Source organism: Geosmithia morbida, assembly GCF_012550715.1.
Source record: "Geosmithia morbida isolate 1262 chromosome Unknown scaffold_19, whole genome shotgun sequence".
Classification (NCBI taxonomy): Eukaryota; Fungi; Ascomycota; class Sordariomycetes; order Hypocreales; family Bionectriaceae; genus Geosmithia; species Geosmithia morbida.
This window is the reverse complement of record NW_023336206.1, coordinates 313,030-336,372: the sequence shown is the minus strand read 5'-3', so window position 1 is coordinate 336,372 and position 23,343 is coordinate 313,030. Positions and strand designations below refer to the sequence as shown.

Sequence of the window (23,343 nt, the reverse complement as noted above, 5' to 3'; positions counted from 1 at the left end):
CCTACTGTATAAGCCTTATCCATACTAGTAAACTGATGTCGTCAGTTCCATGTTCAACCCCCCCTCTTCTCCTTCGTTCGTTATCGCTATCCAGTGAGTGCATCCCCATCCCGGCTGAGGTCCTTTACCATTTCTATTTTACTCTGCTCTGAACTTTCTGTTTCTATTTGAATTTCCGTCTAAATACGTGTAGTCTTTTTGTAGACGTATTTGGATACTGTGTGTACGGGTTTGCCATACGCTGCGGTGTAGTAATGCCGCCCCTGGCATTTGATGCATAGATCTCCACCTTGATCAATCTTGACCATTTCCCCAAGTGGCAGCTCGGTCGCCTCCGACGTTTGTCCAGCTTCTTTATCTCTCTATTTTGTAGCCTGGCACCTACGGTGGGTGGCACTTTCCAATGCTTTTCGTCTGCCATCTTATTATTAACACAGTTTCCTACTCACATGTCTCGTATTCTTCATTTTTCCCCGTCTTGCTTTGTCCGCGATACCCCGCCCCCGCACCCGCTTGAAAATAAAAAGCCATCGATAAGCCCGTTTTCTCTTCGCCTTCATCGTCAACCTTCTTCACCACCGATTTACTACCCACCATGGATGACACCGACATGAATCTCCCCATAATCGACTTGGACGTCTTCCTATCGCAACCTGCCTCTTCCCCCGCCGTCCAGGCCGAGTGCTCCCGCGCCGCCGAAGCCCTCATCACCTACGGCGCGCTGATCCTTCACGACTCCCGCGTCGCCCCAGAGGCCAACGATGTTTTTCTCGACCTACTAGAGGACTACTTCGCCCAGCCTGAATACCTCCTCCGTCACGATGAGCGCCCGGAGCTGAGTTATCAGGTCGGTGTGACGCTCGACAACACCGAGAAGCCCAAGTGCGCCGTCGACGAACCCTGCCTTGACATTATCCGTCGTCTTGCCCCAGACCAACGACCGCTGGATATCACAGGACACCAGCCTGACCCGAAATGTCGCTTCTTCTGGCGCATGGCTGACCCGCCACCATATGAGACGCAATTCCCGGGTCTCAACGCGCCTAATGTCACGCCTCAAGCTGATCATATTCGCGACCGCTGGGCTCCGACAATGGATCTGTGGGGGACTTGCATGAAAAATGCGTAAGCTACTCCTCCTTTGCCCCATATATCTATTCTTCCTGACCAGCCTTCCTCTTATCAGCGTATCGAAGCTGGCCGAGATGACGGCTCTGGGTCTCGGTCTCCCCCAAGACGCCTTTTCCTCGGCCGGCGCATACGGGTAAACACCCTCTACTCCTCTTATCTTTTGCTATAGGAAAGCAGAATAGAGACTGACACCAATAGACCTCACCTCCTTGCTCCCACCGCCTCCGACTTATCAAAGTATGGTGCCAGGGACACCATCCTCGCCGGCTTCCACACAGACCTCAACTTCCTCACCATCCACGGCCGCTCCCGCTACCCCGGTCTCAACGTCTGGGCTCGCAACACAGGCTCCCGCATCCCCGTCAAGATCCCCCCGGGGAACCACCTACTCGTCCAGGCCGGTAAGCAGATTGAGTACATGACCGGAGGGCTCATCAAGGCAGGATACCACGAGGTGGTTGTCAACGATGCTACGCTGGCGGTTGTCGAGCGCAGACGCCGAGAATGTCCCCAAAGACCGCTTGTGCGTATATCAAGCACTCTTTTCTGGCATCTTAACTCGGATCATGACCTGGCGCCTGTGCCGGAACTTGCTGAGAGAGCTGCCCGTGTGCGTAAGGAGCAGGCTCGTCTTGGTCGCGACGAGGGTGAGGTAGTCGAATATTCTCCTACCAAGGTGGGGTACCAAGTCCAAGAGTATGTTCCGTCCCTCTTGTTGATTTACCCATTAGCATCTCTATTTTATTTTCTGACCGTTTCCATATTGGCTCATACACTGAATCATCATACAGTGAACTTAAACACATTGCCCTCATGACCTGATTGTATAATCATATATACCATTTCTATTTTTAACCTTCGTCATGTAGGTGTGTTTGGTATGTTGTCCATTTATATCATTTGGTATTCATGATCGAAAAATCTATGTGACTTGGGCTCTCCTTTTCGTAATTTCAAAATCAAAAATATAACTAGAATCCCCTGTATCCAAAATCCTGTCACCTATATACAATTTACAGAAGAAAATTCGCCCACTTTACATAACCTCATCCGTTTTCTTGTTCTGCGTATCAGCGACAGGGACTGTAGACTTGTCTGACTGCTTCTGCTGGCCCTCGGCGCTGTTGGCATACGAATCTCCCGTCTTTTGCTCAGTGATCTCTGAGACGTTCGCGTCGCTCCTCCAAAAGTCCTTCTTGCCCTTTGACAGGCGGACCAACCAAGGGGGGAGAAACCCGCCGGCAAGACGCCACGTCCAGGGCTCCTTCTCGTCGTAGTTTGGAGGAAGGATCCTTCCACCCGAGAGAACCTTGACGGCCCAAATGGTGAGGTTGATGATCATGTAGCTGAAGACAGAGGCAATAAGACCGTCGGCAATGGAGTAACAGAAGGGCATGAGGGCGATGGCGAGGAAGGCGGGTATGGCGTCACCCATGTAACTCCAGTTGATGTCCTTGACAGCTGAGGCCATCATGGAGCCCACGATGATGAGGACGCAGCCGGTGGCCCAGGGAGGGATGGATGCGAAGATAGGGGCGAAGAAGACGGAGATGAAGAAGCAGATGCCCGTGACCATGGCCGTAAGGCCCGTCTTGCCACCCTCGGAGATTCCAGCACCAGACTCTACAAAGGCAGTGACAGGGGGCACACCAAGTAGGGCACCGATGGAGATGGAGATGGCATCAACCATGTAGGCGACTGAAGAGCCCTCGAAATCCTGGGTAACAGGGTCTATGAGGCCGGCGAAACGGGCGACACCGTACAGGGTACCGGTGCAGTCGAGGATGTCAACGTAGAGGAAGGTGATGAGGGCGAGGCCGAACTGCCCGCCGTAACCCGAGACGTCCCACTCCTGGACGTTTAGTGTCTTGGAAATGGCGTGGAAGTCGACGACTTTCTTGAAAAAGTCGAAGGACTCGTTGCCTACGGACGTGTACGGAAAGTAGGTGACGGGGGTGCCGCGAGGCCACGAGATGATGCTGACGAGTGCGACACCAATAATGATGGCACCCTTGACGCGGTACATCATGAGAATGACGGTCAGGATACCGCCGCAGAAGATGCCGATCCACATAGACGGGTAGCGCATCTTGTCCCAGTCTGGGCACGTCCCATCCTCGAGTTGGTTAGCGGGTGAGCAACCAGCGAGCTCAGTGGGCGTGTCCTGAGAACCGACGATCAGGCCGATACCCTCGCTGTAGGTCAGACCGATGAGCGTGAGGAAGAGCCCGATACCGACACCAGTGGCCGTCTTGATGGTGGCGGGGATGGCGCGCGCAAGCCACTGTCGCATTCCGAAGATGGCCAGGGCAAAGAAGATCCAGCCCTCGACGAAGATGGCCGTCAAGGCAACCTGATAAGGAACGGGACCGGTGCCGTGGTATCCAACGACGGTGTAGGCAAAGTAGGCGTTCAGGCCCATTCCAGGGGCAAGACCGACGGGCCTGTCATTTCCAGTTAGCACAGCTGACTTGGTTATATGGAGCCATGCGAGTTGATGGACTCATCGGAAGAAGAAGGTAACACACATGTTGGCAAAGAGACCGATGCAAAATGTGGCGAGGGCAGAGATGGCGGCAGTGGCAGTGACAGCGTCACGACGAACAGCCTGAACACACATGAGGTATTCATCGTTGGCATCGCAGGTGGGATCGGCGGTGGTAGCCTCGCACACGCAGGGACCGCCCGTGTCGGCGACGATGGAAGAGTTGACGGCGATGATGTAAGCCATGGCGAAGAAGGTGGCTAGACCGGCGCGGATCTCGGTGAAGAAGTAAGAGCCCTTGCGCTCGCGGGGCTATGAGATGACATGTTAGAATTGAAAGCATGACATGGAGTGCATATGACTGCGGTGCAGTATTGTTTATCGATATTGTGTGTTTGCAACACCTCTCCATATCTCTGTCTTGGACCACTCTGTTGGACTCCTGGTGTTCTCTCTTTTTTTTTCTTCGTTCTTTTTTCAACGCAACGCACTTGCTATGCGCATATATGGCTAATCGAGATAGAAGAGCTGCAAGAGTGTCGTCGAGTGTATAAGGGAATGGGAGTGAAAAATCGACAAAGAACTAGAGGGCTCAGAACAGATTGGCGCGACGCGCACAACCTGGAGAGGAAGAAAAAGACGTACGTGACCTGAGCCATCGAGGCGGAAGTAGCGACCCACGGGTCCTGCTGCAATCTTGGCGTCAATTTTCGAAGTCCAGTCACTCCAAGTCATGATGGGCGGCGTGTTCTGAGGTTATGGGCGAGACAAGCAACATGAAAAAGAGAGACAAGATCGCTCAAAGGCGAAGTCAGGAGAGGAAACAGCTTTTTAGCCTCTTAATCAAAAAGAGGGAGAAGAAAGAGCAGAAATCGGGACCCCATTAAAGAACCGGCGATAGCGAAAAGGAATTGTTCTTTTTTTTCTTTTTCTTGTGGGTCGGATGTTCGGGGGGAGGGGCGAGGCGCACGGATATCTCTAGTCCTGAACCGGGACTGATAACGGGGAGTAGGCACCAATAAGGAAACAAGAGGGTCCGCTTGGGATTTGTTTTTCTTCTTGTCGAGCAAAAGACTGGGCTGTGCCGCGTGTGTAGATGGAGTTAATGGACTTGTATTATCGTGTGCTTATTATTTCCGGTTCTGAGAAGAGTTCCCGTGGCGAGAGAGGGGGGGAGTAAGGCCAGAGAGCAAAAGAAACGGTCAACTGAGACAGAAGCAGCGACAACATCAGTTGCCTCATTTGAATGACGCGCAGTGGTCTGGGTTTATGTAGTTTCTGGGAATAGGAAGTATGACTAGAAGGCAATTAAGAGACTAACCAGCTCTACATCAATGGTCAGCGGTGGCGTCCGATGAGGGTGTGGCGATCCCACAAGGACACCACCATGCGCTAGCGAAGTGCACTAGGCTCCTAATTCAATCAACACTGTCTGCAAGCTTTCGGAAACATATTGAATCGTAATTAGAGAGGCTTCGAAGCTGTGCGCGAGATCCTCTCTCTCACTCTCTCTGCACCCCACGCGGCAGCCCTCCGCCCGACGCCGTCTCGGACGTCTCCCTACCTACGTTTCCTAATCAACGTCACGGGTTTACCACCTACGAGTCCGGGTTGGCGGAAGCTGCCGGAAGGAAAGACTCAATTATTTGATACTTATTCAGACGCGTGGCTAGAAAGCAAGACGCACGACAACGCGTCGCAGTTTGCGATTGCAATGCATACAAGGACTGGTCGGACAAGAAACCCCGTTTCAATGAATGGAGTGTGCAAGAACGACTCCACAGATAACGAATCCGTCAAAACTGACCAGTCAGACAGCGTTGTATCACAGTGTACGCGAAGATGGGACCCTTGCTTGGTTCTTGGCTTCTTATCTAGAAACGCTAATATCTCTGTGTGAACGATCCTCGAGATTCTTGTTGGGCACTTTGTTACTTAATACCTGTACTCATAATAACGAAACCAATTAACTTCTGCTGCCATCTTCTTATCGTCATCTTCACCAGTGTCCGGACCAGCCTATCTGGGACCCAGGGACTTGCCAATGTGGTGTGCACGACGGGATTCGAGTTACAGAGCGGCGCGCCCCGGGCTGGCACATTTCTTCGTCCAGCCCGTAGAGATAGGATTTGACCGTCGTGGCAGCTCCAGATTCGGGGGTGGCCGAGTCCTTGTCTCCTGTGTGCCTGGACTCTGGAGTTTCGTTGATACTCTAATAAGTCGAGGCAATTTCGAAGTCATTTGTATCTTCAATCGTCGGGCTTGGAGCAAACAGGGTCACGGGCGACGGGCCGACCTTCTTCCGGATGAGTGAACTCCTCAAATATTTTCCTAGTCACTATTTCCACCCTAGAATAAGAGAAGAACAATAATATATTCAAAGTCACCGAAATAACGCAAATTTCTACTAATTCCTAGTACTTTGATTATCAAGTAATTACTCAGAACATCCATAGTCCGACTAACACGCTTAGATCCTCTTTAACCGATGTTATCCCGGCCGAGCCGTCTGATAGTGTGGGACATCACGTGCCAGCTGTCACATCTTGAGTTTGGGTGTGGACTAGTTAGGCGCCCCGGGCGTTCGAATTAAATAAATATCACCGGCGCATTTCATCAGTACGAATATGTACATGAATTTCATATGTAAAGTGCACTATCAAAGATCAGGGACCTATGGATCGTGCGTTTTGCACGTGTAACCCTAACAACGTGAGGCATCTCGTGATGCCTTTGTCTTCTTATGGCAAAGTGTCGATAATGTAGCATTATCTCAATAATGAAAGGGGCAAAGGAGAAGATGGGCATTAGCCACCACTCGGGCAGTGCGCTATCACAATGAAGGAGATCAATCGCACAAGGCCAGGAAGGGAGACAAAGTGCCATGTTGTACAAAAGGACGAATTGTTTCCACTTTCTTCTACTCGATTTTTCCATCATCACTACTATGCACATTCCCTTTTCCACACACAACCTTAGGCCTCGCATTGCGGTCACTGCTCCTACCGCTGTGCCTGCTACACGAAGCGACAGCACGCGTGGTGGCCTTGGGTCTAGGCTACACGTGCAGAACGCAGGATTCATAGGTCCCTGATCTTTAATAGTGCACTCTATTTAATGAATCCATGTGCAAACTGATGAAAAGCGCTGGTGATGCTTATTTAATTTGGGCGCCGACCGTCAACTAGTCCACGCCTTGAGTTCGTATCGAGCTGCTTAGAGACAATATCAGTGCCCCATTATCAGTCCTCTACCCCACAGGCTCAAAGAACATACTCGTAACGGGCCTTTTTATCGTGCTTCAGTATTACATACACCAAACAGAGTGAGAATTGGGTTGACGAGAATGAAGACACTTTCTTCCTACTGATAATGTTGAACTGATCTGGACAAGACCCTTCCTCAGGCTGAGACACCAAGTCCCCCTCATGCTCTTGTCTTGGCACATACGCTGTCCAGGTGGTGTTGTCCTCTGAGTCCCTGGCCATGCTGGCCATCGGTATACTGCGTTAACTCTCCTCCCCCCCCCCCCCCCCGCGTGTCGCAGGTTATCGGCGCTCATGACCAAGGATGGGAACGCTTCTTGAAATTCCCAAACAAGTCATCTGTTCAGATCATTTATAATATGGACTGTATGCAGTCTTGTATTCAGGCCTGCTGTGGCCGTCATTTTTTCGAAAAGCAATGCCAGTTGTCTTGTTCTGTATCATTTCGCCATCACCGATGCTAACGTCCGGAGGCCACACACGCACTCCCCGATTTGACCCTGCATTGAGAAGAAAAGGGGGAAAGACACCTAAAGGGTTAAATCAGAGAGAAATCTTGACGTCAGCCGGCATTTCCTCCTCTTCGCACTTGGCCATGCAGTGCTACCGCCTACATACGGTGGCTCCTCTCCCACGTCACCTTGGCTTCGCCATTGGCTGCAATGACGTCAGCTGCCCACTTCCAGTCTCTCCTGATCCTTCCTGATGGCTTCGATCTCAAGGGTCCCAGCCCCTGCGCTCCTCGTTAATGCCAGAAAGTATTACCGAATATTACGACGACTCGTTTACAGCTCTCTCAAGACACCTCACACACACACACTCTCTCTATCTTCTGCCACACTGACCACTTGACACGACAGTCTGATGGCCATGACGCTGTGTACTCACATTCGTGCATCCCAAAGATATTTTTTTCCACCTTACATGTCCTTATGTACTGCGCCCCCCTTCCTTGGTTTACCTCTTTCACATAATATAATACAATATAATTCTTGCTACCACCCACCCAAACTGCACTCGTACAAAGATACACACACTTTCATCTAACTTGACACTGGAAGAACAACAACACACCGTGCCAGCTACATCATCACATATGGCATCTACTCGTGATCGTGACCGGCTATCCAGTCTCAACAGAGACCACCCCTACTTTAAAGATGGCGTGTGCGATGACGACCCACGCTCATACGGCTCACAGCCTCCCCCGCGCATCCGCCTTCCAGAAGATGACCTGGCCATCCCACGCCGCGGCAAGTCGGAGCGTCACCGCCCACGCAGTCCCGACCCTGTCGACCAGGACTACTCCTACAGCGCCAGCAAGCCCTCTCGCCGCCACACCCACCGGGAAGGCAGGGCCCGACCGCCGCCTCAGATTCTTCAGGATGCTGGTCCCAGCAGCCGCCGTCCGATTCGACCCAAGGTCGTGAGTCCTCCACCCTTTGCGCCGTCGCCTCCCATACTCGACCCACCTTTGGGTCGTCAGGAGCACCACCGCCGCGATAAGCAGCACCGCGACTGCGACATAGAGGACACTGGACCCAGGCGTATAGAAAGGCGCAACAGGAGGAGCTCTATGCCTCCACCCCCACCGGTGGGGCCCGAGGTTCCATATGAATACTACGAGCCTTACCCGGCTGCTTTTGACCCGCGAGAAAAGGGCCATCGGCCAAAGGGTTACCGCCGCTGTGCGGGACTGGAGCCGGTGCCTCCTCGGCGCTCGAGGCACAGGTCATCGCCGCCGCCGCCACCACCCATGGAGCCAAGAGCCCGGGACAGGCATCGCGACCGCGATGGCTATGAGCCGAGGCCGCCACGTGGTGAGAGAGAAGGACGCTATCGCCAGTCGTCACCGGACGGCGGTGCCGCAGCCGCATACGCTGCACCACCTAGCCTGCCCCGTACCCGCTCCCATGAACGCCCTGCCAGACCCGCCTACTCCGACGATGGCATGTCCCCACCGCCGCGTCGCTCTCGAGGCCGACCACCTCCGGTGAAGGCTGGGAGACAACTCAGAGAAGCAGAGGTGCCCCGACCTCGTCGCAGCTCCATGCCCGCTACGGCCAAGATCAAGCCGCCATGGTGGCAGAACAAGACGGTCCAGGCGGGGGCGAGGACGGCGGCCATTGCAGGTGCCCAGGCGGCATTCCGCTCAAAGGACGACAAGGGACCCTGGATGGGACCAAAGGGCGCCAAGGTAGCTACCGCGGCTCTGAGTGCGGCGCTGGTAGACGGGTTCTTAGCTGAGAAGAGGCCCAACGGGTCGGAGAGGCCGATGCTTCGCGAAGGGGGGAAAGCTGCCCTGAGGGAGATTGACAAGAGATGGGCGCGATGATTTGAGCACATGGAATGTATAAATGACACTATGTGATTGTATGAAGCCGATATGATCAAGGCGTGGACCAGACTTATGATGTACTATGGATTCATAATGTATTACCGAACTTAAACTGAAAAGAAAGGGGAAATGCAAAAAAAAAGAGAAGAACAAGGGAAAAGCAATGCGTATATGCTGCCTAATTCACATCCCCCGATATTCTCGTGCAATCATGTCCATGTCATCACAACCTAAGTCATTCCAATTCTTATACACCATGTTAATTTTCTCGGTCAATTCTCTCTTGGACCATTGGCCTTCAGAAAATGTCTAGACACCGTTCCACGGTCTGCACAGGTTGGCAGCGCAGAGGCCGTTGCAGCAAGGACCGACCATCTGGCCATTGCTATAGCAGGCAGCTTTTTGAGAAGCGGCAGAGTTAGCATCGTCTCCAGGAGTGGTATCATTACACAGTTGGTCGCACCATAGTTGTAGACGCAGAAGCCCTGACAGCTGACACTGGCGATGGGTGTGCCCTCAGGCAGTATAAGGCTCTGGTCGCCCGTCTCTGTATCTATGTGCAGCTTGGACTCGATTTTCGTTCCATCGAGACCCTTGAAGACGCATTGGGAGTTGGCGTCGTAGTCGTTGATCTCGATGGTATTGATGGGGAGCTCGTTGTCTTGGGATGGTGTCAGTTAAGTTGTATACGGGAAGAAAGGCAGAGAGCAAGGAAGGAACATACAGATTTTGGTAACGTTGCCGTCTGCCTTGACGGTAAGATGGTATGAACCAGATTCGACACCGTGAAAGATAAAGTGCGCGGTCTGGATGTCGTGACGGGGATCCTTGGAGGGGGCGGCGAGGGCACCGGAGAAAAGGGCCGTGGCAAGGACGGAGAGAGAAAGCTTCATGATGATGGTATTGATGAGACAGAATTTTGGGATAGAAATGATCTGCAGACAGACTATGCTTCCAAGAAAGTATATAGATGTAATGATGTATCTGTGTGTGTCTGAATTGATAATGTAATGACTGATGGGAGTTCAGAATCAGACGTTAAACTCGTCTCTTTATATGTTCTAACTCGTATATATTACGTCAAAAGTTCTTGGGTTCTAAATAGGTAGCATCGACATCACCTCTGAAGAGAAACTATGTACCGAAGGATTCATCAAGGATGTGGGAGGTAAGCATGTCGAAAATTGCCTTCTTTTCTTGTCCCACTCTACGCCGCATTGCTTGTGCTTACTGCGGGACCCAAATGTGAGGGGGGTTGGTATTGAGTAGGGAGAAGAAAGAAGTGACACTGCATCACATACATGTTACGTACTGTAGAAGAGCAAAGCTAAGTCAGCTGGGTATCACTCACTCTATGGGACATGGCTAGACAAGACGACGAAAAAAGAGAAGACGATCAAAGACAAAGATCCAAAACCTGTACGGGTGTCGATCCTCGTGTCGTGTCGTCACCTTAACCCCGGTTGCTTCTTTTAGAACTGCAGCGTTAGGGCTCAAGGGGATTGGACGCAGCTCGATACGAGTGTGGTTTGACATGGGGCCGACATCTGGCCGATGGTCTGATGATTGACTGTGTCTGGTTTTTGTTACCGTCCCGGAGTTGAACGTTGCATCCTCGCTTTTGTACCGTGTTTGTTCAAGCATGTTTGTTTGTTTGTTTGTTTGTTGGGTAAAGGTGATGCTATTGCTATTCTTTATGATTCACGTCGCATGACCACTCTACTCCGTATTACTAGTTAATACTCGTACTAGTTAGTAGTGACGGTTTGACAAGGACCAAGTATAAGTCCATTAGGGTTTTTTTTTTAAAAAAAAAAGAAAAAAAAAAAAAGAAAAAAAAAGAGTCGTACATAACACAAGTTGCAACGTAGCTAGTGGTGAGCACCAGCGCATGTCCTCACCACGTGGTATGCCCAACGGAGACCATCTGTGCCGCTTCTTGAAGGTAACGGGAGACGGAAATAGCAACAAGGCGGGTGTTGATGTGTGCAACAATCCCTTACTTTCCAACATGTTACCCTACGAAAATCCTCCGGGGTACTCGACTCATAGGCCTACAGCCGACACATGACAAATATTACAAAATGAGCACTCACATTTTTGCTCCGTATTAGGGTTGTCGATAGCAAATCTCTCCTCTATATCAAGGGCCAAACGTTCTTCCATGCCCGCCCCGTTGAGCCCCTCCGTCGACGGAGCTCCTCTGTTATTCGGCTTGCTTCGGCCAAGTGGTCCACCGAGTGCCGACGCCGGGACGCCCAAATCAGGAAGGACTCGGCGAAACTTCCTTGCCCACTTCCCCTCCTCCTTTCAACGCAACGACGGGCAGCCCCCAAGGTTCAATGGCCAACTACAGCAATAGTATTAATATTTCCATTGATGCCGTCGGTAGACTCCGCAGTAAACTGCCTTTTATACAGGCCAAGTTAGACGAACGATTATTGTTCCTTCCCCCCTCCTCCCCACGCTGCCCCGATCTCGGCCAAAGACGGTATTTACCCCGAAGCTGTACGTGATCGCGGGGAAACCAAACAAACAAAATCGCTGCTACTCCCCTCCCGGCTCCCCTAGCTCTACTTCCCTTTTTTCCCTCCTTCATCAAACAACAACACCCCCAAATACACAGAAACAGCCATATACAACCATGAAGCTCCTATACCCGACCTCTCTCGCGCTGGACACTTCCAAGCTGGAAGGTTTCTCAGTAGACATCCAGCCCTACGACCCAAAATCCCCCACCATCCCGTCGGAACTCCTCGACGCCACTGTCCTGGTGACGTGGGTCAACACTCACGAGAATCTCGTCTTCGCCAGCAAAAACATGCCCAACTTGCGCTGGATCCAGTCCTTGGCCGCGGGCCCTAACGACGTCCTCTCCGCCGGCTTCGACACGTCCCGCATCGTCGTGACCACCGGCTCGGGCCTCCACGACCGTACAGTCGCTGAGCACGCCCTCGGTCTGCTCCTCAACGGCGCCCGACGCTTCTATGAGATGCGTGACTACCAGCTTCAGGGCAAGTGGCCCGCCCACCTGGGTGGGGCGCAGCCCGACCGTCCCAAGGACCGCTTCACCACGCTGCGTGACGCCCGCGTCCTGGTCTGGGGCTTCGGGAACATCGCCAAGACGCTCGTCCCCAGCCTGACCCTCCTGGGTGCTCATGTCGAGGGCGTAGCTCGTTCTGCCGGTGTGCGCAACGGCATCACCATCCACGCCGAGGCCGATCTGCCCACCCTGCTGCCCAAGATTGACGTCCTCGTCATGATCCTCCCCGGCTCCGACTCTACCCGCAATGCCCTCAACGCCGAGCGTCTGCGCCTGCTACCCAAGCACGCCTGGGTTGTTAACGTCGGTCGCGGAACCACTATAGATGAGGCTGCCCTTGCTGATGCTCTCAACGCTGGCGAGATTGGCGGTGCCGCCCTCGATGTCTTCGAGACGGAACCCCTCCCCGTCGATAGCCGCCTCTGGAAGGCCCCCAACCTCGTCCTCTCGCCTCATGCCGCCGGTGGTAGGCCCCAGGATGCAGAGGACCTCATCACCTACAACCTGAGGCGTTTCGTAGCCAAGCAGCCCCTCAAGAATGTCGTCTGACTTCCCTGCCCGTCTAAGCTGTAGGGTGTGCTATAACTATATGAATGAGATAAACAAAAGAATAAAAATAAAACCATCGAGTCATATCGCACTACTTTTGTACGTGTGTATGCTACTGCATCTGTCTACTCCAAGAAGAATTTCGATTGTCCCTCCTGCCCGCCGGCCACGTCCCCGACGACCAGCGCACTGTCGCTGCTAAATCTGACATGTTTCTCGCCACTGGCGACTCTGAACAAGACACCCTCAGGGTCTGATAGGCAATCTTGCTGCTCGAAGCTCGCATCACCCTTGAAACCGTCGGATCCGTCATCGGCCTCAAAAGTGAGGATTGTGTCGTTCCTCGCACGAATCGTCCGGGCAGCTGCGTCGACTCGAGACTGACCGTGCCGCTGCCTGCCAGCCCAGGCCTCACGATGCGGAACTGCGCCTCAGCCAGCGACGGCCTACCAGCCTCGTCGACAGCATTGAGCGCCTCTCCCTTGCTAGTACCGTGCACGTAGTACACTGCGTCTTCGTCTGCAGCGAGCCGGAGACGGGCTGGCGTCCGACCTTCTGGGACTGGAATTCTGAAGTCCGGGGACCCATCGGCACGCCAGTATACTTTCTGGACACGTGTGCGATGATTTGGGTCGTCCAGCGGGTCACCGTCGATGTCCTTGTACCAGCGATTGTGGTACACCATGACATCGCTGAGTCCATCCTCGGACAAGGTGAAGCAATCATGAACCGGGCCGTACTGCACCGTCTCGGCGTTACTCTTAAAAACAGGCTCCTGGGACTTTGTCCACGCTGCCATGTCCATGAGGTCTTCGTACTCGTGGATGGAGAGCATGCCCATGCAGTGGTCGAGTTGATGTCCGGATACAACGGGCCTTGCTGCGCTCACACGGCATAGCGTGTCCCGCCGGCCTCGAATGTCGTCATATCGAGCGAGAAGGTGTCCCAGTCGGTCTGGATGTCGCCAAGGTCCGTCCACTCGGCCTCAATGGGGTTGTCGCCTCGGCCCTCGAGCACCGCCGCCCGGAAGTACCATTCCTTGGCCAACCCAAGGACTACGTAGACATACCACTTGCCGTCAATGTAGTGAAGCTTCGGTGCCCAGACCTCACCACTGCCACGGCCAGACTCGTACTCTTGGAACATGGTGGTCTCCTCGGCCTTCTGGAGCTCCTGTATTGTCAGTGCCCGCCGGATGATGACGCGGTCAAACTCGGCGACTGTCGCGACAAAGTAGTACCATCCATCCGTGTGCTTGAGGATGTGCGGATCGGCCCTCGGGGGGTTGAGCGTGTTGTCGTAGTGAGTAGGTGGCGAAGCCAATGCTACGGGGAGGACTAGGGTCAAGAAGCCCAGGGCAGCTGTCAGGAGCTTCATGTTGGGGGAGAGTATCATTGCCTTTCTTCCTCCCTTTTGTTTAAAGAGGCGAGCGAAGTCAACCTGGACATACGACGGCTCTTTGTGCGCCTATATTAGTCTCCCACCGGCAACGCCCCTCGCCAATTTACCCGCATTTCCGCATGGTTCATGTCTTGGAAGATCTCGGGAGGTTTCAAAACGAAAAGACGACTCAGTACGAGGCAATACATGAGCTTATTCGGATGCCGGTGGTGCGGATGTGGGGAAAAAGCCGGAGTTCGTGATCAAGGTTACATACATATGTCGAAGATAAGTCACAAGGTTGGATAGGGGACATGGCCCAAGTATCTGCACAACACTCCTCCCTCTATAGAACAAGATCTATGGGCCCAGGATCCTACAAATACCAATGTTATCATACATGTAGAATGTGTCCATACACGCACACTGTCAACGACCTCATATTCTTAGTCCTACCATAACGTGACAGCATTACATGCTTGTAGGCTTACAGGTGTGAATCTTGACGGCGACTTCGCTCGACTTACGACAAGGTTTCGATTTAGTAAGGCATAGTTACTCTTGGAAAATGTACGAAAGGGGAAGAAGACAGTCAAATGGTTGAGGGGCACATAAAATCAAGCTTCACATGCATAATACTACGCGCAGGATATGGAGAGTGGGGGAGTTCCTGTGCCTGCCTGGGGAGACAACATCCGCTCCCTCCCATTTTTTTTTCGAACTGCATAGAACACCCAATGCATCCACACAAAACATCACGAAATAATGAAGACATGCGTTTTTTCCATTATTTGGTTTTCAACTTGGGAATATTTTCAGTCCCAACTGCATCTCAATTCCAAACACATTAATCTTTTCTATAGATCTAGATGCAACACATACCAATGCAGAGGCGGGTCCGCCCCCCTTATGTAAACCATGATACCATCATGAATAACGTCACCAAATCTGACATTGCTGACATATATTAAACCGCACTATACTTTCTTTCCCTAGTCTGTTCTTGTGCCCTTCAATGCCTCATTTCTTTTATAAAGTCAATTGACGCATCTAGACGTCCTCCAAGAGAGAACCACAGGAAGAGACGAAGGAGAATGACCATTGTGTCGTATCCAAATGACCTGGAATCTCTCCTCCGTTGGGCCAAGGCTCAGGGGATTCACCTCCACGCCATCGATACGTGGCCTAGATGGTCTGTCCCCTTCCATGCCTGTGCTATCCATCTACGCCCTTCTAGCCACCGACGTCGCCACCCAGGGCATATCCCCCAGAATGGATGGCCGTACTACCTACCCAGCAGGAGCTGCACGCGTCCTTCCCGCTCCTGTGGCCCAGTTGGCTCTGCGAAATGCTGCCGGCACGTGCGCGGTGTCTAGTGGATAGGCAGGAGGTCCGATGTCACGAACAATGGGAGAGGACGCTGGCATCTGGTGTGTCCCTGGACGAAGAGGAGTATACGCGCGCATGGCTGCTGGTCAACTCGCGCACGTTCTATAACGGGAGTAGTCTTACGGAGGGATACCCCTGGGAGGAGAGGCTAGCCCTGATCCCTCTGGCGGACCTGTTCAACCATTCTCGCGAGGCAGGATGCTCGGTCAATTTCTCCGACGAAGGCTATGTCGTCACGGCTGTGAGGGGTAACGATCCGGGGGAGGAGATGTATATCTCGTACGGGGACTATTCCAATGACTATATTTTGGCAGAGTATGGCTTTGCCGTGGAGGGGCGGGATGACGAGGAGATGATATGCCTTAATGATGTGGTGTTTCCTAAGGCGCGTGCCCTGGGACTGCCCTCGTCACATGACGGTGGTCCTGTCGGGGAGTACGCGATTGACGCAAATAATGGACAGCCCTGCGATGATTTGACGAGGAATATGCCGCGTGATCTGAGAGAGGATGGCGGGGCCAAAGACCTGCTGGAGGAGCTCTTGCAATTTGTGAAAGATAGGATCAATGATCTAGCTAGTTGACGGGGTCATGATCAGCAGAGGAGTACTGTTGCATCATGCTGGAGGCAGATGGAGAGCACACTGGCGAAAGCATTAGATATGTGTGCAAGCATAGAGGCAATAGAGAAATAAAATAAAACAGGCTTGTTCAGAATGGAATCTGTCCAGCAAAATGACAGGTCGTATAATCTATAGCCACCCGCTCACCAATCTATGGCGTCTTGTGTGTCATCGTATACCACTACGTTGTAGTACATGAGGCATATAGTCATATATACATACTTATTCATGCATCATTATCCTCCATCATGCCTATGCAAGTACTGTCGGAACCTTCCCGGCACACGTGCTGAAGATTATTGGTCTTCTCGCTGGGTCTCGGACGCGGTGGTGTTGGCCTCCTTGGAAGATGGGTCCTCTTGCTTCTTCTCCGAGTCGGTGCCCTCCTGTGCTGCGTTCTCATCCTCCGGTCCGGTTCCACCGGTGGTGGATCCTGAATTGGAGTCGATGGGTGCATCGTCATTGTTTTCTAAGGCCGCCAGACGCGCAGCTCGGCCTTCCTTTTTTCGAGGAACAGGTGCTGAATCTGTGAGTTAGCATGGGAGCCATCATCTCTACATTCGTGGGTGAAACTTACCTCGCCCATTCTCCTGGACGTAGAAACGTCGGAGAAGCGCGACGGCCTCGTCACGGCCCCAACCACCCTCAATCTCATAACCAGGCTCGACATTGCCACCGTCGCCACCACCTTCAGGGAAAGATGTTCCGAGGACAAAGTTGCCGTTGGGAAGCCTCATGGGCGGTGGTTGGGGGTGTGCACTAGCCGTCTGCCCATCGTCTCTCACGGGGAGCGAGTTGGCGTGGATGCTGAAGACGCCACCGGTGCCACCAAACTTGTCGTTCACGGCGCCAAAAAAGACCTTCTTGATTCCCAGCTGGCGCAGGAGAGACGCGCACATTACGCAGGGCTCGACGGTGACATACAGGGTACACTCACGGAGGATGGAGCGGTCGACACGCTCGGCCGGGTGTTCCTTCTGGCCGTAGGGGTAAAGGTGACCCTTTCGGCCGTCCTCGTTGCCCTCATCAGGCTGGGGCACGGAGGAGGCCAAGGTCGAGCAGCCACTGTCGCTACCAGCATCATCATCGGACCTTTCTGGCTCTGGAATCCGGGGCTTGAGGCACGTGGTCCGTGGACCGTTCTTAGGCGCATACGAGAGAAGGGCACACACGGCCATAAACTCGGCATGGCGAGTACCGTTGCGTGTGACGTTGGTGGCATTCATCCCCCTGGCAATCACCTTGTCCTCGTGTACTAGGACACACCCGACGGGTGTCTCGTTTGTCTTGAGGGCGAGCCGGGCCTAATAATGGATCAGTAAGTCGTCACCCGGGAACGAGAGCGATGAAAGGGCATTCAAATCTCACCATATCAAGCGCCTCCTCAATGAAAACGAGATGTTTTTCACGCTCGGCACGGAACTGCTTTTCTTCTTCAGAGAGCTTCTCCTCCTCTGCTTTCTCCTCGGGGGCGCCGATCACATGTCCGTCTTCGTCTCTACCGTCTTCTGTCACTTCGTTGATGCTATCGGGGATCATCTGACTTAGTGTCATCTCTCCCATCGGAGAGACCAGCGACTTAGTACCGACAGATGCCTGGGGAGCGGATCTAATATCGATTAGGTCATTGGCATCTAGGTTGGGAGCGTAGTAGCCATCGTTTTCCTTTTCATTCCCAGAACGATGCGTCCTAGCATCGTCCAGGCTGGTAGCTACATGTAGCGGCGGCGGAGGAGTGTTGATAGACATCATAGCAGTGTCCTTGTTCTCGTTATTGACGGGTGCATGTGACTGTGACTCGACTTCCGTGACCGTGGCCGTGGCTGTGGGCGTCACTTGGCCCGGCTGTTTGTCGTTGTCGTCGTTGTCAGCGGCGACAAGGACACCATTTGCCGTCGTCTCTTGAGAGGGATGATTAGTAGTGCTTTTGGAGGTGTCTTGATAATCGAAATGATCTTGACTCTGTCCCTGGACGATGCTGGTGCCAGTGCTGCCACTGTTGTCATTGTTGCCAGCTGCTGCCGGCTGCTGGCCAAACAGTTTGCGTAGAACGCTGGCAGTTGCCTCTGCGGCACGTCTGGCACTCCCCCCCCATGATTTTCCCCTGGCCATGGTTTTCTTCTTCTTCGCTCTTTCCTCACTCTTTCCCTTTGTTTGCTTCTGTCTGGCTCCCCTCCCTTTTTTTTCTCAATTATCCCGTTTGTCTTGTGTATGTTTTTCTCTCTCCTGCTTCTGTGTCTCCCTCTTTCGCTAACAGAAAATCGACGGTGGGGCTTGATGCAAAAGAAAGATGGAAAGAGAAGAACGGAAAGGAAAGCAAGAGGCCCCTCACCACTCAAATCGATACAGCTGTACCACGTCCTTCGGCTCTGAACCTAAGATCGTGGACTCTGGACCCGTGAATCACGATCCCTTCTTACTCCTGTCCTCTCCCCCGAGTTGTTGGATCAGCCTCACTAGATCCCAAGTTTCGGTACACACTCCAAGTGGTGTACTGCCAACTCTAAATCAAGGTCACCCTCTCCTTGACTTGGCGAGGAAGGGTATTCGATATCTCAAGGTATGCTTTTCGCCGTCGTCGCCTATCACAACTCTTCACAAAAAAGTCAGGGCAATGAAGGGGGAGAAGAAGGAGAGGAAATCAAAAGAGCAACAGGAAGCGGACTCGCTACCTTCTTAAGACTCGCACAACCCTCACTGCACCGCTGCCCGCAGGAAAAAAAATGAACCCGGTGACGGCACCGCAGCATCAACCTATGAAACACCGTTTTCGGACTTTGTGACACGACTGTACAAGGAACACTGGCGACCGAGAACAGGATCCAATCGGTGCCGGAGGAGGATGGGGAGCTATGCCGTCAAACTTTGTCAACTCGTTTGCCGCGTGGTTGTACTCGTGAGTTGTGCTGTCCTCTCGAGGCTGACTCTTGACTTTGAAGCCTCAATGACTTGTTGTCGCTGCCCTCTTCTTTCATGAGGTTGATTGGTTTGTATCGAGTATCTTAATTCGGGCTCTTCCCCGACCTGAACATGAGTCGGGATAAATTTCTAGCCTCAAGTGCGTGGACCCAATTTTTGGGCTGCTAGACGCGACAAGTTTTAGCGGCCCTGACAATCCTTTTTGAGTACGTGCATCTTACTATTAATCTAATAAGAGTTTTATCCATACTACTAGCAGTATATCATACTCTCACCACCTCAACATGCCTCACGTATGTATATATTTACCTACGATTCCTATCATCAGGTAAAGTCAAATACGAAAGGTGTCAAGAAGTTGAACACTCAAGGATCTTGGTACCAATTCAAGTACACTAATCTGTAAGTATTATTGCACTGCACTGTCCTACCTCATGTGTCGTCTGCCAAACAGTTTGCCTGGCCACTGCCATCGAGTCTGTGCAATCGCCATACAATGCTGTCTGTGTCAATTGGCATTTCAAAGGAATGCAATCAGGACATTGTGTCAGATACGATTTCATTGCTAAAAAAGAAAGGCTTCAACTCAAAAAAACTCGTAGATTGAAAGTAAAAGCAAGAAATCAGGTCAAGTCGCTTTTGCCACGCTAATACCGACACGCTCCATCTTCGTACACTATGGTAGATTCTTTGATGGTCAAACAAAATCTGCAACTAACAAACAGACACCTGGGGCGTCATTGCCGCTCCGGGAGGCATTGGAATCCTCGATCCCTTCATCTTCATCGCTCCCCTATTCGAAACCATGGTACCTTTCTGAGCAGTCTGCTTCTGGGATCCCAGAAGCTCATGGAGACCGGCGTTGCTGACAAGTACAGCGACAAGTGCAACGTACGTTGTCAGTGCGATAGACTCCAAATCGCGTTGGGCCTGTGTTGCATAGTGGCCAAGATTGGACCCCTCAGTCGATGAAGGACCAACTGTGGCCAGAGTGGCGATGCCGGTGGCAGCGGCAGTAGAAGATGCTTGAGCTGCATAAACTGCTTGGGCCGTTGATATGGATGAATCGGACGTGCCAGGAATGATCAGGGTTCGATTCTTGGCTGGTTGAATCTCAACAGCCGTCATCGTGCCATCGCAATGGCTGGAGTTGGATGATAGCGGTGCCTGGGCGGGAACAGCAGACGGGCCAGCTGAAGCAAGTCCCTTGTAGGGCTTGTCACCTGGGAGGTGGTTGTTGACGTTGCTGCTGTAGCTGCCTGCAGTCGCCTCTGCTAGCGATGAGTTCGTCGCACGCGACCGAGCTTGAGTATTCAGACGTGCACGGGTATTCGGCAGGTGGCTTGATGCCTCCATAACGCGCTGGGAATTGACAAGGCCACTTGCAGGGCCGGGGGCGCTACCGCCACGGCATTGAGGTTCCTCGCTGATGTTGGCAGCGCTGTTTCGCAGCTCAAGTGGATCGGGTGCATCACGTGGGTGCGTTGCTGGTGTAGGAGACGGCGATGAGGCGTGGCTGCCAAGGCCAGACTTGAATGGTACAGGTCCAGGCACTGCCGCCATTGCTGACGTCGCTATATTCATCCCGCTTCTCCTATTTTCATCTTGGCCGGATGCATTGTGGCGGTTGTGATTGCCGCCGGAAGTAGTCGGTGGATATACAGCCGGTTGCGTGGCTATGCCATCAGCGGCTGACTCTTCAGCCGTTGCAGCCAATAGTTCCGTACTCTGGAACAGGGCCAAGTCTGCCGTGTCTGGCGAGCTAGATGAGTAGAATGACGAAGCTTCCTGGACGTTTGAAAATGCAAATGGAGAAGCCTCCGATGTAGATGATGGCGACACTTGCTGGCCGCCCCACATAAGCTCGAATCCATGATGATAGTGGGAAAAGTCAATGCCTGACTCAGTGCTAGTGGAAGGAGAGTACTGGATAAAGTCCTCCCTGGACTCGGCCAAAGGGAGAACTGACATGCAGCAGAGCTCGATTCCGGGGAAGCTGTCGAAAGCAAAGGATGTGTCCAGGTCCAGGGCCATGTCTAGCGTCTCCTGAAGCATGTTCTCAACAGCCACCATTTCTGGAGCGAGATTGGGTGTCAATTCAGGTGATATGGAAGCAGCAGCGGAAGCAGCAGAAGCTCTCTTCTTGGTAGTCTTGACCGACTGCTTCGCCGTGGACAGCCCACGGCGCTTGTGGCTGGGATCGCAGCGTATCTTCTTCTTGCGGCAGCTGTCGCAAGCCTTGATTATTCTCATGAGGTGAGCGTGGTCACGCTGCTCCTTGGTCTTGCATCCGCGAGACGCCGAGTTTGTCACATCGGTGCCGTCCTTAGTGAGAATCTTCATGCCGGGGATGTGGGAGAAGTCTGGAGGTGAAGGATGCTGCGAGCTGGCGCTGATAGCCTTGTGATGACGAGTGGTCTGGTGGCGTTTGGAGGGGTGTGAGGACGAGGCGGCCTCAGCGGGTGTCTGGGGACTCGAGACGAAGCTCCAGTCCCAATTCGAGGTGACAGGGCTGACGTTGACCGATGACGTAGAGGTCGAGGCGTGGACAGAAGCCGCGGTGGTCGAGGGGGGCTCGGGCATTGACGACGTGGCATACATACCTGGAACAACGTAGAACTTGAAAGACTGTCCAGTGGCCTGCATATGCGCGAAGAAGTCGACCGAGACCTCGGCCCGCTTCTCCTTGAGAGAGGCAGAGCCGGAGACGTAGGCGTCGAGCAAATCGTCCAACTCCTTGGTACCTAATGCGGGGAGGAATCGGAGGGGAGCCCCGTTCGAGGGCTGGTAGATGGAGAAGCCTTGGGGCACGGCGGATGTTGACCGGGGCATATACATGATGTTCAGGCTGAATGGTTGAGCGTTGAGGAGATGGATAGATGAAATTGTTGGCGATGAGTGTTTTTTCCCCCCTAACGTCTGAGGCGGTCCGTAAGAGTCATATCCAACACAGTTGGTGAGGAGGGGTAAGATATGATGATGTACGTACAGTCTCTGGAGGGAATCCAGAACGATGGAAAAAGATACGGAGACAAAAGAGTTCAAGAGAATGCTGCAACGGTGTTGAATAGCAATAAACAGAGGAGGACGGGGGGGGGGGGGGCGCTTGTTTAGCCGTAGAGTTGACCAAGGCTGCAAGAAAAGAAGAATAATCTCAATAGGTGACAGACCAGAGATCTTTTTGTAAGCGTGACACCTGGTAAAGCGTAAGACGGGAAAGGTCTCAAGGGGGTAAGGAAGGTCCCTCTATGAATTCTCCTGTAATCAAATTTTCTCTTCTTCTCTTATGGACAAGAAAAAATTTCCAGAAGGAGAGACGTAGGCTCGTAAGAAGGGGAAGAAAGAGGAAAAGAAATAAGGAGGCCTCAGGAACAGATGTCCAAGTTAAAAAGCGGTTTAATACTCCATACGGCCTACATGTAATACAAGCAAGATCACATCGTGTCACGTCACAAGGTTCCAACGGACCGTAGCAACCATCAGCCTTCTCCTAGGAGACTCCATCAGTCCTTCGGCGTGCCCAAAGAGGATTAGCGCATACGGACCGACATGGAGAGCGTAACGAATAGAGAGCTTGTATTAGATGATGTGGAGCCAGTCAGATCAGATCTGATTGGTTTGATTATCTTACCTGCTGCAGTAGGCGCACTCGTTTTTCGGCGTAGATAGCGGCTCTCTACTGGTCAATCGAGTTTTTGGTGAATGGAAGGAGGGATCCGCACGGGTCAGTGAGTCAACACAGAAAGGCCTCCCTGAGGATTACACTCCAGACTCGATTTTCCTCTCCTGTGCTCCTCTTGGCCCCCTACGTATCAGCTTTCGCGCTACATTGTGTATATTAGTAGCAGGAGTCAATGTAAGATTGAAGTTCTTGAAAAAGAGTCGCTGGGATCTCCCCTCTCTTATAGTCCGGAATTTCTGCCGTTAGGCAATTGGGCTACCGTCCGCGAGCTTCGCAGTGACCGTTCTTAGCGGAGCCTTTTACAGTCTATAAATTCCATCAATGCATATAGTACATAGTAATACGTACAGAATCAATTGTCAAGTAGACAATACTACCCGGCGTTAGTGACTCACACTCGTCTTGATGTTAGTACAGACAGAATAGCTCAATATCACCTAATCTTCAAAATAACAACCAGATAAAAAAAGGGGAGGGGGGGATCTGATTCTAGGCTCTCAGTAAGCTCGTTATTATTACCACAATGCAGAGCTGTCTTG

General features: G+C 52.5%; 10 protein-coding genes across 10 annotated transcripts; 4 read left to right on the top strand and 6 right to left on the bottom strand.

Moving 5' to 3' along the window:
- Positions 1-595: 595 nt before the first annotated feature.
- Positions 596-1,953, top strand: GMORB2_3619 (uncharacterized protein; the record flags this gene model as incomplete). The annotated part of the gene is made up of 4 exons (XM_035465595.1): positions 596-1,125; positions 1,187-1,264; positions 1,330-1,827; positions 1,923-1,953. The coding sequence occupies 4 exons, from the start codon at positions 596-598 to the stop codon at positions 1,951-1,953; spliced, it is 1,137 nt and encodes a 378-aa protein (XP_035318583.1).
- Positions 1,954-2,167: 214 nt separating this feature from the next.
- Positions 2,168-4,351, bottom strand: GMORB2_3618 (putative MFS transporter, AGZA family, xanthine/uracil permease; the record flags this gene model as incomplete). The annotated part of the gene is made up of 3 exons (XM_035465594.1): positions 2,168-3,575; positions 3,660-3,928; positions 4,262-4,351. 3 exons carry the CDS (start codon positions 4,349-4,351, stop codon positions 2,168-2,170), a joined length of 1,767 nt encoding a protein of 588 aa, XP_035318582.1.
- Positions 4,352-8,042: 3,691 nt separating this feature from the next.
- Positions 8,043-8,499, top strand: GMORB2_3617 (uncharacterized protein; the record flags this gene model as incomplete). The annotated part of the gene is made up of 2 exons (XM_035465593.1): positions 8,043-8,308; positions 8,412-8,499. The coding sequence occupies 2 exons, from the start codon at positions 8,043-8,045 to the stop codon at positions 8,497-8,499; spliced, it is 354 nt and encodes a 117-aa protein (XP_035318581.1).
- A 318-nt stretch (positions 8,500-8,817) lies between these two features.
- GMORB2_3616 (uncharacterized protein) lies at positions 8,818-9,228 on the bottom strand (the record flags this gene model as incomplete). The annotated part of the gene is made up of 1 exon (XM_035465592.1): positions 8,818-9,228. The coding sequence occupies one exon, from the start codon at positions 9,226-9,228 to the stop codon at positions 8,818-8,820; it is 411 nt and encodes a 136-aa protein (XP_035318580.1).
- Positions 9,229-9,529: 301 nt separating this feature from the next.
- Positions 9,530-10,113, bottom strand: GMORB2_3615 (uncharacterized protein; the record flags this gene model as incomplete). Its single annotated transcript, XM_035465591.1, has 3 exons — positions 9,530-9,618; positions 9,684-9,881; positions 9,945-10,113. The coding sequence occupies 3 exons, from the start codon at positions 10,111-10,113 to the stop codon at positions 9,530-9,532; spliced, it is 456 nt and encodes a 151-aa protein (XP_035318579.1).
- Positions 10,114-11,864: 1,751 nt separating this feature from the next.
- Positions 11,865-12,812, top strand: GMORB2_3614 (Phosphoglycerate dehydrogenase or related dehydrogenase; the record flags this gene model as incomplete). Its single annotated transcript, XM_035465590.1, has 1 exon — positions 11,865-12,812. One exon carries the CDS (start codon positions 11,865-11,867, stop codon positions 12,810-12,812), a length of 948 nt encoding a protein of 315 aa, XP_035318578.1.
- A 125-nt stretch (positions 12,813-12,937) lies between these two features.
- GMORB2_3613 (Glycosyl hydrolases family 43) lies at positions 12,938-14,189 on the bottom strand (the record flags this gene model as incomplete). The annotated part of the gene is made up of 3 exons (XM_035465589.1): positions 12,938-13,129; positions 13,198-13,629; positions 13,704-14,189. The coding sequence occupies 3 exons, from the start codon at positions 14,187-14,189 to the stop codon at positions 12,938-12,940; spliced, it is 1,110 nt and encodes a 369-aa protein (XP_035318577.1).
- A 1,279-nt stretch (positions 14,190-15,468) lies between these two features.
- GMORB2_3612 (SET protein) lies at positions 15,469-16,164 on the top strand (the record flags this gene model as incomplete). Its single annotated transcript, XM_035465588.1, has 1 exon — positions 15,469-16,164. One exon carries the CDS (start codon positions 15,469-15,471, stop codon positions 16,162-16,164), a length of 696 nt encoding a protein of 231 aa, XP_035318576.1.
- Positions 16,165-16,499: 335 nt separating this feature from the next.
- Positions 16,500-18,267, bottom strand: GMORB2_3611 (Pyrimidine deaminase domain of riboflavin biosynthesis protein RibD; the record flags this gene model as incomplete). Its single annotated transcript, XM_035465587.1, has 3 exons — positions 16,500-16,729; positions 16,781-17,507; positions 17,572-18,267. Coding segments are annotated over 3 exons (1,653 nt in total), but the record flags the coding sequence as incomplete, so codon positions are not given.
- A 1,569-nt stretch (positions 18,268-19,836) lies between these two features.
- Positions 19,837-21,960, bottom strand: GMORB2_3610 (uncharacterized protein; the record flags this gene model as incomplete). The annotated part of the gene is made up of 2 exons (XM_035465586.1): positions 19,837-21,197; positions 21,306-21,960. 2 exons carry the CDS (start codon positions 21,958-21,960, stop codon positions 19,837-19,839), a joined length of 2,016 nt encoding a protein of 671 aa, XP_035318574.1.
- Positions 21,961-23,343: the final 1,383 nt, after the last annotated feature.